At 39.9% G+C, this 16,028-nt stretch overlaps 1 protein-coding gene across 2 annotated transcripts in view; it reads right to left on the minus strand.

Moving 5' to 3' along the window:
* LOC129182179 (VPS10 domain-containing receptor SorCS3-like) overlaps positions 1 to 16,028 on the minus strand; it is a 220,399-nt gene that overhangs the window by 21,735 nt on the left and 182,636 nt on the right. The window contains exons 14-18 of one of the 2 annotated variants that reach the window (XM_054777957.1): positions 14,204 to 14,311; positions 11,215 to 11,332; positions 11,001 to 11,134; positions 6,401 to 6,514; positions 4,695 to 4,866 (exon numbers count right to left, since the gene is read on the minus strand). In XM_054777957.1, coding sequence (XP_054633932.1) covers positions 4,695 to 4,866; positions 6,401 to 6,514; positions 11,001 to 11,134; positions 11,215 to 11,332; positions 14,204 to 14,311 — 646 coding nt within the window. The remainder of the gene's footprint in view (positions 1 to 4,694; positions 4,867 to 6,400; positions 6,515 to 11,000; positions 11,135 to 11,214; positions 11,333 to 14,203; positions 14,312 to 16,028) is intronic. The other variant, XM_054777958.1, reaches the window with a different exon arrangement.

Here is a 16,028-nt window from a genome sequence, read left to right on the forward strand (position 1 = left end):
AGCATGCATTAACTTCAGAGGTTTACAGAACAGTACTAATGGTGTGTACAAATAACCACTTGGGGAAAATTCACCTAACAAAACATATATAAATAAGACTGTCAGCTGTGTAAACTGGCTTTCAACGAAACGTGCACTTAAAAAAAAAATTGCCCATCATCCACAATCTTTTTGCGAGATAAGAACACATGTCTTTCCCCTTTCTGCTAGCAGTTTTTCACTAACCATTCACATAATGGGGAGTCACCTATTTCGCGTATAAATCCCTAAAAATATCAACCTCCAAAACCGCCAACACTATTTACATGCAGTGGCCTGCATATTAACCAAGCTATAGCGACACTGATATTATAGGGGCGGAGAGCAAGGAACTAATTTTCTGGCGTGGTGACATTGCTAGATGAACTGTATAAATAGCTGCGATATCAAGCACTAAGTGCTCCATGTATCAGAATGAATATCATGGTGACTTACTCGACAGAGTAAGTCCGTCTGGTCCAGCTGGCCTGGAGTGTCTTTTCCAGTTGATTTTGGGTAGGTGGAAAAAAGTTTCTACCACTGCAGGGTTTTTAGCGCCAACGATTCTTCATTTATTGTGATGCAGTCTCTTGGCAGAGTGCTCTCCTGACCAGATTCACGAAACCTTTCCATCGATGCTAAGTAACACTGTGCAGCAGAAACACTCGATTTCTGTCGGCATGACTTGGTAAGCTCCACATTGATACCACCAAGTAATGCCGTTCCTTGTAACAATATTATTGTTGTTTATGTTTCTCACATCCGTCTTTAAAAATACGGACTAGAGTTGAGAGTTGACTACTGTCAATGTGCTAAATAGAAAGACTATGGCTGTCTTTGACTAAGGACTTTCCTAGTCGAATCTAATTCTTAGATTTTGTCCACAGCGGAAAAAAAATATATATACATTTTTTTTTTTTAAAGAGCAGAGCTAATGCTGATCCCGACAAATAAATTGATCTCATTTGCGACTTTTTTCACCTCAAACAAAAAGGCTAAAACACTCGATAAACAATACAGTACAGTACTACAGGGTTGTATGGATGGAATAGGTGAATCCCCTTTACGTGCATTATTAGCCGCCTCGTGCTAGCAGTTTTTCAATAGCTAAAACGCGCAGAAAAGGGAAAGACCTTTGTGCGTTCATGTCTCACATAAGAATTGTGAATGATGGGCAAAATTCCAAAAAAGTGTGATTTTTCTTGAAGTCTTTCACTCACAAAGTGGAGGTCGATAAAGTCATTTAAATCATCTGACCATCATGTCTCAGCAGGAAATGAGCAGGCAAAGCCTTTCAATCCAATTTCCATTCCGCAGAGTCGCTATTCTGATCAGCAGACATACACAATTTTCAGTTTCTGACATGTGTGCTGGACTCAGTTGGACGATATATTATAACTGGGAAGTCATACACACCCCTATTGTTCTCGCTTGCATCTAAGCGGCAAATGGGATGACCCCCGCTTTTTTTTGTTGTTGCTATTTTTGTAGTTATTGTTTTCTCCCATATTCTGTGCCATGATTTTATATTTGGTGATGATAGAAACTGTGCATTTTCATCCCAGGATCGTAGTTCTTCTGGGAAAGTATCCCTGCTCAAATCCAATGATTCTGTTAATGCATTTATTGAAGTGTGTGGCAGGGCTGACATACGCCGCTTTCTTAAACCCACTTCAGGAGCATATCTTTTTTTCTCCCCAGTCTCCATGTTATATTTGTGTATGGATTGCTTTTTCCTTGACAAAAGGATCTACCTTGTAAAGGAATGCAAGGATGAAGCTTTTGTTATTTCACATCATGGTCCCTTCAGCATGGATTTGCAAATCCCTGACACTCCATTCGGACAATTTTTGTGCCCTATTCATCCATTGATCCTCACAGATGAAGTTCGCAAAATTGTAACATTTGAGATCAATTTTTGTCAATCAAACTCTGGGAATGTCACCAGGTGTTGTGTAGGGCTCATTCAAAGCCATCTACTGTATGTACGGTGCAAAATAAAGGAAGTGAAAACAATGTCTTGGGCAATTAACTCAACTTAGATCCACGGGCATTCCCTCTCACAAGATTTGGTGAAAAGACGTGAAGTTTGCCTTTAGAGACTGCTTTCATTACGGCAATTTGAAGTATATCTTGGATCCAATGCACAACCGTTTGAAGTTTTAACAGACCATAATCTATTGATATTTTTGTGCGACTCAAAGCAACTTCTTAAGCGTAAGTCCCTTCTTGTGCAAGATTTTAACTTGCAAATCTTGTATCATATTTTATCTGATACTTTTGTCATTTCTCGTGAATTAAACATATAAAGGGATGTTTAATTCTTGGGAAAGTGGGTGTTTTTTGACTGCTGTCGTAAAAGTATGAATTTTGTTTTGTTTTGTCAGTATAGCTGATTATTACTATTTTTTTTTTGTCTATTAGGGTCAGGTTAGACGTCGGCGCCACTGACTGGCTGTGTCAAAGGCCCAACTGCCTTATAGGCAGACCGATGAGGTTACAGACCTCGCACCTCTCTCTCCCACCTCACTAGCTTTCCTGCTCCAGATCCTCTTGTTCAGAAATCCATTGTATAGTTGTGTTGTTCAATGAGCTCAATGAGTTCCCTCAGACTGTCATACCTGGTTGTGTATGTGTGCATGTTATTCACTTTACTTTACTTGCTTGCTTATTTTAACATTTGTCCAGCTCCTTGATGTGATTGATGACAAAAACATTCTTCTTGGAAGCCCCTTTTAAGTTTGATAAGTATTTTGCAGTTTGTGTTCCAGGTATTGTGATTCATTTAGCTGTTAATCATAATTCCATTTGATGTTAAGTTCAAGTTTATGGGCCGAATAATGACAAATATTAAGTTAATTGGTTATTCCCCCTTTGCTGGTGCCCCTATGTAATTTTTCTTTCAATATAATTGATAATTATTTTGAAAAAAATATAAAAGATGGATGGATGGATGGATGGATGGATGGATTATGAATATTATTATTATTTTTATATTTGGTAGCCTACTTCTAACTGATTTAACCTCAAAATGCCAGTAGTTGATACCTTCCCTTATGAATACATTTCTTTTGGGTAAGAAAATGAGACCAATGTTAAATCAAATCACACAGAAAAAGTACATTTTAGTTATCAACCTGAACCAATTTGTCTGTCTTCTGGAAATGCGGTTTTGTGCACTAAGGGAAGGTATCAACTGTTGGTATGAGCAATTATTTATTTATGTTTTAAGACAGTAAAACCCCTCACAATACACTTTAAACACTTTTCTCAGACAGGCACACATTTTCTCACATTTCTCTCTTGTTTAAACACTCTCAAAGTTCAAATTCCGTTTTAGCGGACATTTTAACGATCAATCTCTTGGACACAATAAATTATTAAGTGACTTACTGTATTCACTCGTCTGACATGCCTCGTCCCGGCGCCCGGAGTTTTTGTATCCTTGTTAAAACATATTGCTCCTGTTGTAGTATTTTACTCCTCCTCGGAGTCCTCTATGAACCAAAGATTAATTTACAGTTTTCCGTAATGGCGCCCTAGCGAACTGGCAAACTGGAAACACGGCAGTGGTGCACGAGCAGCAGTACTACTGGTAGCAGTAGTAAATACAATAACAGACACACAACAGAGCACCGACAGATCACTCTAAAACACCACAAGGACGCAGAACACAATGCAAGTTCATACACTGTTAAAAAATATATATGCAAAGTTGCATTTAAAAAAACCCGCGAAACACCAAACCCGCGAAAGGTGAACCGTGATGTAGCGAGGGAACACTGTATAATATATTTTCCCATGATATTAACTCATTCAGTACCAAAGAGGTATTTATACACTTTTATAAACCCAAATGCCCAATTCCAACAACATACAGTATTTATACGTATTTTCATTTTTTTTGAGCGAGAGGCAAAAAGAGGTGATGACGTAACTCTCCAGTAATGCATTTCACTTCAGAGCACTTTTAAGCCATGAAAACGGCCACAAGGTAGGCAGAGGTCAAGAAATCACACATGACAAGAAGGAGGAAGTGAGAGACCGTGGAAGAGTGTAGCGTGCAGAAGGTTGTAGGGAAATTTTCAGAGTGAAAGTTATGCTTAAAATGTACAGTTTATTTGTACAGTTTATTTTCACCCTTTTCTAGTCAGGGACTGATATTTTCCTGAATCTTACCTATGTTCTACTGCTGATTACTAAAGAACGAAAAAAGGTAGAAACAAACTTTTTTTTCTGATGAAAGACGGGAGTCTAATCTTTCTTTTAGTAGGTTCCATGTTCATATAGACATAGAACACAATATTCTGTGTGCCTTGAAAGATCAGTTACAGTCGCCTAAAATGGCTGGTAGTGAAGGGGTTGTCTTTTGAAAAATGGCTGGGATTGAAGGAGTTAACAAGGAAACACAGGGAACAAATTGTGACACTCAAAAGCGATTGCTTTTTTGCAGATAAATGAGACAGAGCTCAGCAAAAATTAGGCTTTGGAATGTTAACATTTTCTTTAAGATCCAAAAAGTACTTATTTCAAATAATTAAATCAAAACTTGAATGTACTGAAAGCTGGTTATTTTAGTAATCAGAAGTGTTCTGTGACCACTACTACCTATAGCAACTATAAAATTGTATTCTGATTTCTGTTTTTTGACAATTAGCTGTTGGCATGGTTCTCACCTCATCCAGATGAACCAGGAAGGTGACATTAGTGCCCAGGTTGGCAGCCAGTTTATCATCTTTGGTGGTCAGCAGAAGTCCCTTCGGAGGTCTCTTTGGGCACTGTTGCTTTCTAGCTGTGTACAGTTCTTTTACTCCTTTGGTGCAATTATTTAACACCACTTTACGGTATCTATGGGGAAAAAAAGACAAGTTGAAAATTCAGGCTGTTTCCGGCATGCTATTGCTTTACATTGCTGTTGTAACTTATGTTGACCATAGGTTGTTGCCAGCCTTTCAATAAATCTGCAGGTGGTTAGAATAAGTGCACTGAAAATTACTTTGATACATTATGGAAAGATGACAGGTATTAGCAATACCAATTTCGAGTACAATTGCTCTGCGCAGATGTTCAAAGTCCTTTAATTCAGTCTCAGAAGTTGTAATAAGCTTAGATACATACGGAAACATTTTCAATCTCAAATAGTGTACAGTAGATCCCAGCTATTCGTGGGGTTATATTCCGAGACCACCCGCTAAGAGCGAATAAACTAAGTAATTGAGTAATTTTTGACGTTGTGATAATGCTTTGATTATAATGCTGCATCAAGGCGCCAATGTACGCTCCCCCTCCAAACCCTCCTGCTAGATTGACGTTGACGCAATAAAGGTGACCGTTAGAAAGATCAGATTAGATTCAGCTCCAGAACCCTTCCCGTTGCTCTCCAGTTGTCATTGTTTACTCTCGACTATGGAAGATAACAAGCAGAATTCATAGAAGTGTAAAAGCTTTTGCTTCTTTTTAACCTTTCTTCCTGGTTCTTGGGACTGTGTAGCTATCTGAGAAGTGATCAATGATCACACAATTTGACACGATTACAAATTGTATTAAAAATAAGAGCAATATATTTGGTTGCTGGCTACTCTAGCCTCAACAAGAAAGTTTGATGAAGAGCCCAGAATGAAAATATACCGGTATATAAAGCAGTTGCTGTGCCCCTCTAGAACGTGAAAGTTAAGCTTGTGTGAGAGAGACTGGCTCAAACTGAAAACATTCCTATGGGAAGCTATTAGACCGAGATACACTTCAGCCATTAGACTGAACCTAAAAGTACAATAATAATATCTAACAAAAGCACAATCCAGATTTAAGCCCTAAATATGCCTCACACACTTACTAAAAGCATTTTACAATTAAAAGCATTTTATATTAATACAATTCTTCTCAACAAGAGCGGAGAAATATGATCTCAGGGAAAAATTAAAACACGTATATGCGAGAACAACGCTAAGAACCTTTAGCATATCAGTATGTGGAATCAAGTTATGAACGGATTGAGAAAGGAACTCAAAAAATGCACTAAAATGAGCGATTTCAAGAAACAGTACAAGCAGTTGATTTTTTATCTCAGTACAAGGAAGAAGAGTCCTGAACCACTGTGTACATGCAATGTGTAATCACTGTTGCACTTACTACTAATGCGTCATTTCTGGCCTTATCACTTTCGAATGTATTTAAAATTGGCAAAGAGTACATTTGGAATGGAGGAAGTGAACAAGTGTATTGCAATTGATGTGAAACGGAAACGGGGTAGGATTAAATAAGCTTTGCTTCTTCCTACTCCTTTTGGACATGTGGATCTGTGAATTGTACTGTCATGAATTCCAATGTAACTTGTTCAAAATAAATTAAACCATTACCATTACTAATCAGACCATATCCTCACCCTGTGCTGTTGAGATAGCTTTGACTCAGACGGCAGCTTTTGGTGATGGAGGAGGGACTGAACCAGAAGGCGGGCCTGCAGTTCCCATTGCTTCGCCGCTCGTACCCATAGTCACTGTGAGACAACAAAATACATCCAGAAGGGATCTGATCAATATCATATATCATGTGAAAAAGGATCATTGTCATTCAGTCATATGTCACAAAAACAATGTAATCATTTACCCAAACTAGTGAATTTAACTCTGGAAAAGTCAATACTTCACCAGTCACACGGTATTTCAAAAAGGTGCTGAAGAAATAATGAAACTATGCAATAGCAACTGCATGTTAAAGTTTGTTCTAGTTTTGCAGGTTTACTGACAATACCACATTGCACATAAACAGTCACATGTGGGTAGGATCGAGGTGGATGTTGTACCCCAACTTAAGTCAGTTGAGAAAGGTAACTCCTCCGTTCCTCCCAGTTTACAGTCATTACTCTCGGTAATAGTGTAACTGGTTGTCTGTCTCCGCAAAGGTTGAATAGGGGCAACTGGACTCTACTTGTTTGTTGAAAAAAATGTCTTCTTCAGTTGTACATGTTTAAGTATGGAGTTTCCCTGTTTGTGTCTCTGGTGTGTGTGTTCCCTGGGGGTGGTCACAATTGGTTGTTGTTGTGTTTGTTGCCCGGCATGGCTGGTGAACATCCAGGTCATTAGCCTGCCTCGTGGCAAAATAGCTTGTTAGTAGCTACTCTTCCCGTGGAATGAGACAATCTTTGGGAGCGAGATGTCAGGAAATTGTTGGAAGCAGGTGATAGGTGATGTCGCAAACTCTTCCTCTGTTTAGGGCGGGCCTTTCTAATTTGACATAGACGGCTTCTTTCATACCTCTTTCAAACCAGCAGTCCTCCCTATCCAGAATTTGGACATCGTTGTCCTCAACATTTCCACTCGGGAAGACCGAAAAGAGAACACATTGCCGTTATTGGGCTCGCAAGTGAGGAAAGCCTCAATATTCAGGTCTATAGAAAACCTGCACACACAGACCAGTCAGTACCTGCTTTTTGAGTCTCATCACTCACTAGAACTCAAGCTAGGGATTATCAAAACCTTCTGGGATAGACCAAGAAGATCCTTACCACTGACAAAAGAAGACAGAAGGAACAGACACACATCAGGAAGGCTCTTTCTAACTGTGGATATCCCAACTGGACTTCCGTCAAATCCACCAGGAGAAGAAGGGCCCCTACACTCGGGCCTGAGGATACAAACAGGAGGTGGAATGTGGTGGCCCCTTACGTGGATGGAAACTCAGAAGGATTTTTTCCAAACATAACATTTCAGTGCATTTCAACCCCCCTAACTCTCTAAGACATAAGCTGGTTTACAACAAAGACAAAATCCCAAGAAGCAAACTCAGCAGTGTTGTACAGTACATGCAGTGCAGTGTAGCGAAGAGTAAGGATGACCTCTACATTGGAGAGACCAAGCAACCCTTATACAAATGCATATCCCAACTTAAGAGAGCATCCCAAAGATTGTTTCATTCCACAGGAAGAGTGGTCACTCACAAGCTGTTTTTCCACCAGGCATGTGAACGACCATCCTGCATGACAACTGGTTGTTTGCCTGCCACACTGGGCAACAAACACAATAACAACTCTATTCTGACCACTGCCAGCGGACATACCTACCAAAGACATAACAGAAAGACTCCCCACTTTTGGCTTAAAGGTAAAACGTGAAAAATTTTCAACAAACCAGAAGAGTCCTGTCGTCTTGATACAAGATTTGCGGATTACCATGACATGGATGACTGGGAATCTACACAGATGGTTGTCTGTCTCTTATATGTGCGCTGTGATTGACTGGCGACCAGTCCAGGATGTAGTAGGCCACTAACCCAGTCAGCTGGGACAGAGTCCAGCTCTGTGCGGCCCTGAACAGGATGAAAGGTAGAAACTGGATGCATGGATACATGTTGAGAGGAAATTGTTTGGTTACATATATTTGCTCTGGAGTCTAAACGCCACAGTTTAAATGTAAAGGATGTTTATTTGGCAGCTGCCTTCCTGTTCAGCACACATCAAAACAGCCAGCCAGAAGTCTTCATGCTTGTTTGACGAAAAAGTAATTAGCGTTCACCTTCTGGCCTTTTGACAAACATTATTCACACAATATACTGTAGATTGTTGTGGCTTTCGCCTCTGTCTTTGATGCAAAGTAAAAACACAAAACCCCTAAAGATTTGCATACAAATTAAAAAAAAACACCACAACAGTTCCATATCTCTTAATTAGAATAATAACACACATAACAAGTTTACTGGCAGATGTTACAGTCAGGCATTGTGGGTATGTTGTTTAAAACAATTCCAAACTTATCACATAATTGGAAAAACAGAGTAAATTGAGTAAATGAATGATGGGAATGTGAATGGAATGCAGAATTGACACAATTTGGGTGGTTTACAGTGTTCTTGGAGAATGAGCAGGACAGACGAGCAAACATTATAGCTGGAAAAGTTACTTGCAGCAAAAATGGCATTAACTCAATTCTCAATTATTTTTTGTCATGCCCCCACCGGGGGACAGAAATGTTTTCACACACCCCCCGATTTGAAATACTATTGAGAAACTAATATCTATTTATTTATCTGTACTGTAGAGACTGAACAAGAAACTGAAACCAGCAAAATGAAACAAAATGGAGAGCAGTGAAGCATACAAGCGTATTCAAGAGTTAAAATTACATGCTGAGGACCACAAATTCATACATGTTGGCAGGTCTGCACAAATATTGAAAGTCCTCCCTGTCTCTCACGCACCCCGACAGTTCACCACGAGTACGAGGCAGCTAACAATGTTGGTAATGGGGATTCACCTGTTCTGCCTATAAACCTCCAAAAACAGCCAACAATGCTTCATTTACATAACATAACCTGCATATTAACCAAGCAACAGCGATATTTTTATAGTAGGAGCTTTACCAAACAACTACTTTTGTGGGGCAATAACACAGAGCCCCACGCTCACAGCGCCTCACTCAGAGTGTCTCAGGCCAGTAGAGTGAGGTTGGCTACTGGAGCCGCCTTTGAGTTTGGAAATGTTAATGCTTGGTTATAAATTATCTTGCACGTGTATGGTAGAAGGTTGTGGCCATAAATCAAAAAGTTGGTTAACAATGAGATTCCACACTCTACCATCTAAAAATCCAGATAGACTGAAGCAGTAGATAGTGGCTCCCAACTGAGACCTGACGCCATCGCTAGGAAGATTCAGCTGGACGTTTTCAGCATTTTTTACCTGAGGACTGCTGAATTTACGAGCACAAACGGGAGCACAAGTCTTGTGCTGAAAGATACTGTCATCCCATCAGTCGGCATCCCCATGAGAGAGGACATTAGTAAGGACATTAGACATAAGTGACTGTTTTGTTATGTCCTTATTTTGTCAATGAAACGTTTACCACTAGTGCTGGCTCAGCGTTTCACTATAGCTGGATCTGCCTAGCACCCAGCAACCCATGGCAAACTCATCCTCAATTCCGGACGTGACATCATTGGCGTACTATCAAAACAGTTGATATAATAATTAGATTCATATGGCAATAAAGATAATTACACATAATTCCTCAATAGTTGTGTACATAACCTGAGTACTGGTAATATCAGTACTGGTAATATGGTCAGTCAAAATAGCGACCTAACGTTCATTAGGACACAAAGTTCATGTATTACATCCATCCATCCATTAGCATTTTCTATCAAACATTGCTGATATACAAGAATTGAAATTTATTATGCAAAAGACAATGCAGCTGAAGTCAGCAATGGGCACATTTTCCATTTTATCATAAAATAAAAGTTTAAAAAGCAAACGTGTAGAAAACACTGATTTCTGTAGTGGAGTTCATGACGTGACGCAAAGCCATCAAATAATACTCTTTTTTTTCTACATAACTAGCCGCTACAAGTGAACAGATAACTTTTTTTAATAGATGTAAGCATCTTACCGCTGAGTTAGTTTGTCTGTAATCAGAATAATAAAGATGAAGGCTGCATCTCCGTATGTAGCTTGAAACGCCCGGGGGAGCGGGAGCAAATCAGGAGGGGAGCTTAATGTCAGCTGACTGATGTCATATGACATCTACAAAGTGACGTTTACGCGATCGACCCAGACTACATTGGGTAGCTCATGATCGACATAATGGGCACCCTTGGTTTTTAATGAGCATACAGGGGTTTTTATAGCCTGTTTCATTGTATATGTGGCCGCAAGTTGAGGATATATCTTCGCCGGTGGCGCCCCCCCCCACAGTATATTGCTGTGAAAAGATGTTTATATAACATGTATAATGTTTTGCAGACTTGTCATTATGGTGGAATAGTGTTTAGAAGAGATTATGTAAACCACACATTGAGGCAGTGGTCATTCTTCCTTGGTTTGTGTACCGGCGGAATAGCATCCCTTTTCAAAATGCGTTCATGCCGTACTTTCAGGCCAAATGCTTTGATTATAAACAGACAGCAAAAGAGGCTTTGAACAGCTACGGTGTTTCTAAAAGTGACTGGTGACAAAAACATTTGTAATGTGGTGTTTTTAAGGTTCAACTTACCATTCAAAATCATGGGCTCGGCAAATGCAAGACTCTGCAGAGAGGATTCCAGAATAATCTTTACCCAGCATGCAGTAGTTCCCTGGTCTGCGTTTGATGTAAATCTGTTTTTGTCCCATAACACATGGCTCACCCTATTGGGGAAAACCAACTTTTAAGTGATGACACTGAAGAGCAGCATGATGAAGGACAGAGAGGCATTTTTTTGGCTTACCTGATTGTGCAAGTGCCAAGTTTGATAATCCTCCTCAGTGCATTTCCTACTGAAGACGGACTTATAGTCTATCTTTATGAGCTGCCATTCAGAGCGGTGACTAAAGTGTCCAAAAAAGCTGCAGAGAAAAATGTTTCATGTAGTGTTGATATGTTTACCTTCATATGCATCCCACAATTAAATGTTGTTTAACTCACAATTTTATTTGACAACTTGCAATTCAGATCAATTATTGAAATGGAAAGGTTGCTAGTATTTTGGTGTTTATTTTTCATTACTTTTTATAATTACTTGTATTACTGATGTAATTCCTTTAGTACTGTTTAATTTCAGTCTTGTATTTAGGGTTTTACTACTGTATTTTATGTCCACGTGTTTTGTATACACTGTGACTGACTTAATTTAGTTAAAATTGAGGCATGAGGTCTGACTTACACCGAACTCAACTTCCATCACAGCCTAGGAAAGGATCTTGTACATAACCTGAGGACCACATTTATTAGGGTTAACCTTGGTTAGCGTACACAGCAGTTTTCGGCTTGTTTTTCGATTAACATGGAAAATGCACACCATCATTTTGCTTTGGTGTGTGTACATTTTCCGGTTAGCGTACAATATGACGTGTTATTAATACACTGTGTGACTTCAACTGTGTTCTTAATTTTTATCAAGCAACTATTTTTATCACAAAGTGTCCTTAATGGCAGCCTTTCAGCTTGCTACATGAAAACAGGTACTAGAAATCAGCTCCGTTGACTGTGCATCTAAGATTCTCTTTGGTGCGGCAGGCCTCTATGGATCCTAGCGTCTGTACTTATGCTATCATGACGAGTGTGTACTCTGTGCTCTCTTTCAGACCACATCCTTTCCCGTCACTGTTCGTACTTCTCATTATCAGTCACTTCTTCAAACTGTTGGTGGTGCATACGATGGGTCCTACAAGTATTCATTTTGCTGTTCCACATGGAATGTATGCTTCCTGATGAGTTCACAGAGCAGTAGGATGTATTCTTTGCTCTTAGCTGTTTCACCCTGAACCATGGCTGTGACACTCACAAGTCCTCGGCCTCCCTCCTCCTGCTTTTTGTGAAGTCTCAGTCTGACTTACTCCATGTATTTGGCTCTGACTGACTACCTTTCAGCCTCCTCATCATTTTCATTTGCTTCTGGGACCACGAGATATTGTAGTTTTCCTGAACAGGTACAATGATGGCTACTGGTAGTTCAACACCCCTTCTGTTGTGATCATCTTTTCTCTCTTGTGCTATTAAGGGGCTATCCACATTGAAACGTTTTCAGGTCAAAACGGCAAAGTATTTTGTTGTTTCAGCCTCTCATCCACACAGGAACGGTGTTCAGGACATGTCATTGCTGTAGATTCTGGCGAGGTGGATGAGTGAGTCGATGTCTAGCTCATTCCGGCATGCAGCTTGATGTCATCCATGTAGAGGAGGTGGCTGATAATTGCACCATTACGAAACTGGTATGCGGAGCCACTCTTTGTGATGATCGAGCTCCGTGGGTTGAGGCCTTTGCAGAACACGAGCATGGATAACGCATGTCCTCGGTATTAGCCGCACTTCATGGTAATTTGTGCAATTGGCTTTGAGTGGGTCTCTAGAGTTGTGTTCCATAGCCCTATTGACGTTCTTGAGGGGGGCTCTTCGTGTCTTGTTGATGTTGTATAGCTCTAAGCTTTGCAGTATGCATGAGTGTGGCATTGAGTTGTTGACTTTCTTGCGGTTGACGCAGTAAGGGCACTAAGAGCTGAAAGCGCTCTTTGAAGTGCTGCACAAAGTTTTCGTCGAACTTGATTCATCAAAACTGTCCACAACTCGTAATGGTTTTCTTTATTTCAAACATGCAAATGTAAAAAGGATCAAATGTTTGGAAAGAAACTATTTCAATTAAGAAATTTGTTTGTTTGAAAATGAGTTGAGATTCTCATATTGCATTCTTTGTTTGTACGGTTTTAAACACATTTTCACATTGTTACTCCTAAAACCAGCTGCACCTGTTATGTTGTTTTTAAACCTCGCACCGCAGTATTCGTATTTAATAAGCCTTATTCTGAAAAATATATACAGCAGTACCTCGCATCACATAAACCTCCTTTTACATAAATTCCACTGAACATAAAGAATTTATGTAAAGTTTTTGCATCGAAATTCCATATAACACAAAGCGTCAAGTCAGTGCAAGTCTTTTTTTTTTTTCAATCAACTTTATTAACGCCTCAAGTCGGTGCAAGTTCAGACTAACACTTGGTGACGCCTTCTGACGCATCACGCTCTCATTGGCTGATTTTCGAGGCACTGCCTCCGCTCTCATCGCATTGGCTGAGTTATACAGCACGTACGTGAGTTTGTGTGAGAGACAGGCTTGTCCCTTCAACCTCCTTCCTCTTCGTAGTCCCCCTGAAACTAACTTAAACAATTAAGTTAAGTTACAAATTAAAAATTTTAAAATTCTTCTTCTTATTATTCTTATTCTTCTTATTATTATTCTTACAAGTCAACACAAGACAGCAGCAGCAGCCCGACTGCTCTTATGGCATCACAGCTCTACCCCCAAGTTGATTAACCCACCAACTTTGAAATTAAATTGCTCAAGTGCCCCGCGGTGTGCAACATTTTGGAACCTGTTCACATACATGTGGTGAGGTACTCTAAACATCCCCTGTAAAACATCCTGTTTGGGATAACCTTTAAGCTGACGTTTCATTTCTTTGAGCGAATTGCCTAAATGACCCTTGAAATGCTGTTTTAAAATGTGGCATAAAAAGATGAAATGCCAGCAGAGCTTAAATGGACATCTATAGTAAAGCCCACTCCATTCTGTTTAGCCTTTCGTCCTTGCAAAAAAAAAAAAAAAAAAGACGAAGATTTAACGGAATACAAAGGCCTTTTACTTTTATCATCATATCAGATCCAGAAGCACTGAATCTTAAAACTTCATGTTTGAGAGCAAGGATATTTTTTAGACTTACGTCATAATCTGGTTCTCTGCCCCAGCTTCCACCAAAACGCCGTCCACAAACAGAGGCACAGATGAAAAGCTGTGTTGGGTCCATTGCCTCCCTTCGTCAAAGCTGACCCTGTGCATGTGTGTCAGAACGCATTTCCATCACAAACCTAGCAACGGCAATGGCACGGAAACAGACACTCTCTCTTAGAGCCTGGTCATAGGGGAGGATTGAGGTAGGGATGAGAACAACTAAACAGTACAGTCTCACATTCTCCATGCAATTACCTACATGTACATATTTCAATGTAAATGTCAGAATTGTGTGGTTATCAAAGTAAATATGCACAAACTTTATATGAGACAACATGAGGAATAGAAAACAGAATATAAACAGAATAAGTAAACAGAAAAAAAGTAACAGCCTCGGTGAAAATATTTACTGGAGGTATAAAATAACTGCTAAAACAGAACCCTTTCAGACACAATTGCAGAACACCTTTCATCATTGGGACAGAAGCTCTATTGATGTTGACATCTTCCCAACACTGGTGATAAGGTGCGAACAAGTACCTGAGTGTGACGTATAGAAACTTGCTGAGGCTTAAGATTTGGAAAGAGAAAATCTCCCCATGCTGCCATACAAAAAAAAAAAAACCTCTGCCTTCATTTGACTAAAAGCACCGACAACAGAAATAGCGCTGACATGTAATGTACCTCGTGTATGATGGGGTTTAAGTGTGGAAAGTGTGTACTGAGTCCACAGCAGTTTCGGAGTAGCTGCATGGACAAATAATGCAGGTGACATGCAGGATTTTTTCCATTCGTGCTGCATAGACGTTGGTAGAGTCATAATGAGACCAAAATCTCTGTTATGTATTTTGTGATTGTCGTGAAAGAAAAAGTTAAATAGTCTCACTTGGATGTGCTGACCTTGCTTAAAGTTTAACCTTTGATTTTTCAAGAGCAAGGTAGAATGTTTATGATGACACTAAATTCCAGACTGCTGGAAGTTAATAACCAAGAAGGTCAAGTAATGGTTTTCATATAATGGCGGATCACAACAGAATATCAAATATCTTATTCATCTTATTTACAGTACATGACAGCATGTAATTGTTGCCTCTACATGGTTGTGCATTTCCAATTTCTATTCTGGTCGCTGTACCACATGTGGAGGAGCAATTGCATTCATTCACGACATGTAGGCCTGTCATGATAAATTTTGCGGCTCGATAATTGTGCTACAAATTATCGTCGAGAATCGATATTATCGTCCATATGTTTCTATTAATTATTGTCATGAGAGGTGTCATTCGCATTTGAACACTAGATGGTGCTCAAGTATAGTGTGAGACACATTAGCTGTGTGACACAGAAATTGCTTGTATGTATGTTGTTTAAAATGTATGCAGTATACCTGTATTGAATGGTTGCATTTCTTTTGCAATGTAGCGAGCGACACTGTCTGTGAGTGCGCACCATTTTGCACTGTTTTGTTTATATTTACATTGCCGACCAAATGCCTCGGTAAGCATTGACTGTCGGGACGAAGGCTCCGCTGCCCGAGGCACCTCCATCGGTAGTATTTTTTCCCAGGTGAGAAAACTGTCCGTCGGTCGGCGGTGTTCATGCGCTCACCTTGCTCATTCTGTTTAAAACCAAAATATTCCCACACTGGGGATGTTGCCTGTGGTATTTGCCTCAAAAACCATCGCTTCTGTGCCTTCATTCATGTTAGCGTATGCTGTCTCACCTGGCTAACTGCTAACCCTCTGGATCCACTCACTAGTAGCCCCGCCTCCACAAAGAGGCTGAACGAGATGAGTGCTCACTATCTCGGTTCATTC

This window comes from Dunckerocampus dactyliophorus, chromosome 6 (assembly GCF_027744805.1).
Source record: "Dunckerocampus dactyliophorus isolate RoL2022-P2 chromosome 6, RoL_Ddac_1.1, whole genome shotgun sequence".
NCBI classification, from domain to species: domain Eukaryota; kingdom Metazoa; phylum Chordata; class Actinopteri; order Syngnathiformes; family Syngnathidae; genus Dunckerocampus; species Dunckerocampus dactyliophorus.